At 59.9% G+C, this 2,562-nt stretch overlaps 1 protein-coding gene across 1 annotated transcript in view; it reads left to right on the top strand.

Moving 5' to 3' along the window:
- Positions 1-324: 324 nt before the first annotated feature.
- LOC112121135 (E3 ubiquitin-protein ligase DTX1-like) overlaps positions 325-2,562 on the top strand; it is a gene marked incomplete at its 5' end in the record, with an annotated part of 5,852 nt that continues 3,614 nt past the window's right edge. Inside the window, 2 exons of the mRNA XM_026662378.2 lie at positions 325-486; positions 981-1,070. Of these exons, the coding sequence (XP_026518163.1) occupies positions 325-486; positions 981-1,070 (252 nt within the window). The remainder of the gene's footprint in view (positions 487-980; positions 1,071-2,562) is intronic.

Genomic DNA, 2,562 nt, shown 5'->3' with positions numbered 1-2,562 from the left:
CCCAGCTGAGAGCCCCCTGTGCCTAGGGCAGTGCTCCCCTCCCTGACCCATCCCACGGCCCCGCAGGGTCCTCACAACCAGCTCTGGGCCCTCAGCGGAGAGTCGGTCAGTTCCAGCCTTGGTGCCCCTCCAGGGCCTTCGGCAGGCTTACCCCAGCCGGTCCCATGGGTCCGAACAGTCCTGCCTGGGGGAGGGATAGTGCCCAGCAAAGGGAGAATTTGCCCCATGAATGAATACCCATTAGCCTCTTTGCAGCCTGTGCCCTGGAGCAGGATGCTCTGCCTGGCTGGCTGACCCTCCTCACCCTGTGCCTCTGCCCCCAAGGATGGCAGCCTGCAGTGCCCCACCTGCAAGGCCATCTATGGGGAGAAGACCGGGACCCAGCCCCCAGGGAAGATGGAGTTCCACATCATCCCACACTCGCTGCCAGGCTACACGGAATCCAAAACCATCCGCATCGTCTACGACATCCCCACGGGCATCCAGGTGAGCCGCCCAGGGACAGAGGAATCTCTGGGAGCAGCCAGCGGCTCCGTGGCCCAGAAGAGTTGGCGCCTGCTGCCTCCCCCTCGGGAATCCCCCAGGTGGCTAAGCATGCCACATTCTCAGACCGCTCCCCCGGCCCCGGGGGCAACTGATGGAGAGCCTGGGGCCTCCTCTGCTTCCTCCAGCAGAGGCAGCCCAGGGTGTGACACCCCATGGATTTGGTGGTGGGTCTAGGCCAGGCCCCATCTCCTACTCCTAGGTGGTGCGGTCGCTGGCCACGCCCTGCCAGGCGGGATCTCGCTCAGACCCCTGCTGCCTGCAGGTTGTGCCCCATTGTCGACCAATGCATCACTCTCAGCCCGTCCAGCCAGTGCCTCCTGAGCAATGCGGTGGGCGTGAGCAGCTGTGCTGCCTTCTTGAGCAGGGGGGTGACGTGTTTCAGGCACAGCTGCTGGCTGCCGGATTTCCCCAGCGCCTGCTTTGTTCCCTGCCAGGGCCCAGAGCACCCGAACCCCGGGAAGAAGTTCACAGCCCGAGGCTTCCCCCGGCACTGCTACCTACCGGACAACGAGAAAGGCAGGAAGGTGAGTGGCCTGCCCCCAGCAGCTCCTGGAGCCTGGCTGCCTCCCACAAAGCCGGCTGCATCTCCCCTCAAGGAGGTGGCATTGGCGGGGGGAGAGAGGGTCACCCCCTTGTGACAGCTGCTGCAATACTCCCAGCTCTTCTGCTGCAGCCAGGGGGTTAAACGGGTTTGCTGACTATCGGCACAAGGTGGGTCGTGCCAGGTCACTAGCACCAGCCCTGGCACAGGGGCTTGGAGACACTCGTGTGTGTGCTGTGATGGGGCCTGGCACGTTACACCCTTGGCAACGTACACCTGAGTTGGCGATTTCAAAGGAGCAGAAGGGAGTTGAGTGCACAAATGCCAGGATGTTCAGTGTCCTAACTCCCCTAGGCTGCATTGCTAATCCAGCCGTGCAAACTTCACACCGTCAAAGCCTTAGTATTTAATCGAAATAACTATCGGGGCCGTGCAGGTGGGGAGAGGAGCCCCTTCCCCGGCCCAGCCCGGCTGGAGCTGCTGGGGTGAGAGAGGGCTGGGGGGAGTCCTCTCTCCCCACCTCAGCCCTGGGGCAGCTTAACCCCCAAACCCCTCATCCCCAGTCCCACCCCAGAGCCCACACCACTCCCGCACCCCAACCCTCTGCCCCAGCCCTGATCCCCCTCCCACACTCCGAACCCCTCGGCCCCACCACACATCACCTCCATATTTGTGCACATAACAATATTCACTCCGCACATGGCCATAAGAAATGAGAGGGAACAGCCTGAGTCAGTGACCACACAGGACTGGGCCGTACGTTTCCATGGGGCTTGTTGGCTGTGGTAGTCAGACGCTGTCTCTGCCTCCGTCCTGTTGCAGGGCGGGTCTGAGCCCGTGTGGGGGGAAACGACATGCAAGGCTGGGGCGTAGTGTCAAGGCCACAGAGGGTTATTCTGCGGGGGGCTTATATTCCCGTGCTCTGCAGAAAGGAATAGCCTCATAACAAGCCCCACATTTGGGGGTCTGTGTTCTGGAGGGTGGGGCAGACCCCGGATCAGACCAAGCTCCAGGCTCGATCATTCTCTGGGGAATGATTCTCTGGGTTCCTGGACCAGATCTGAATCATAGAATCATAGAATCATAGAATCATAGAATCATAGAATCATAGAATATCAGGGTTGGAAGGGACCTCAAGAGGTCATCTAGTCCAACCCCCTGCTCAAAGCAGGACCAATTCCCAACTAAATCATCCCAGCCAGGGCTTTGTCAAGCCGGGCCTTAAAAACCTCCAAGGAAGGAGACTCCACCACCTCCCTAGGTAACGCATTCCAGTGCTTCACCACCCTCCTGGTGAAATAGTGTTTCCTAATATCCAACCTAGACCTCCCCCACTGCAACTTGAGACCATTGCTCCTTGTTCTGTCATCTGCCACCATTGAGAACAGCCGAGTTCCATCCTCTTTGGAACCCCCCTTCAGGTAGTTGAAGGCTGCTATCAAATCCCCCCTCACTCTTCTCTTCTGCAGACTAAA

Source organism: Terrapene carolina, unplaced genomic scaffold (genome assembly GCF_002925995.2).
Source record: "Terrapene carolina triunguis isolate 2854851 unplaced genomic scaffold, T_m_triunguis-2.0 Scaffold26672, whole genome shotgun sequence".
In the NCBI taxonomy this organism is placed as follows: Eukaryota; Metazoa; Chordata; order Testudines; family Emydidae; genus Terrapene; species Terrapene triunguis.
This window is presented reverse-complemented; position numbering and strand designations above follow the sequence as displayed.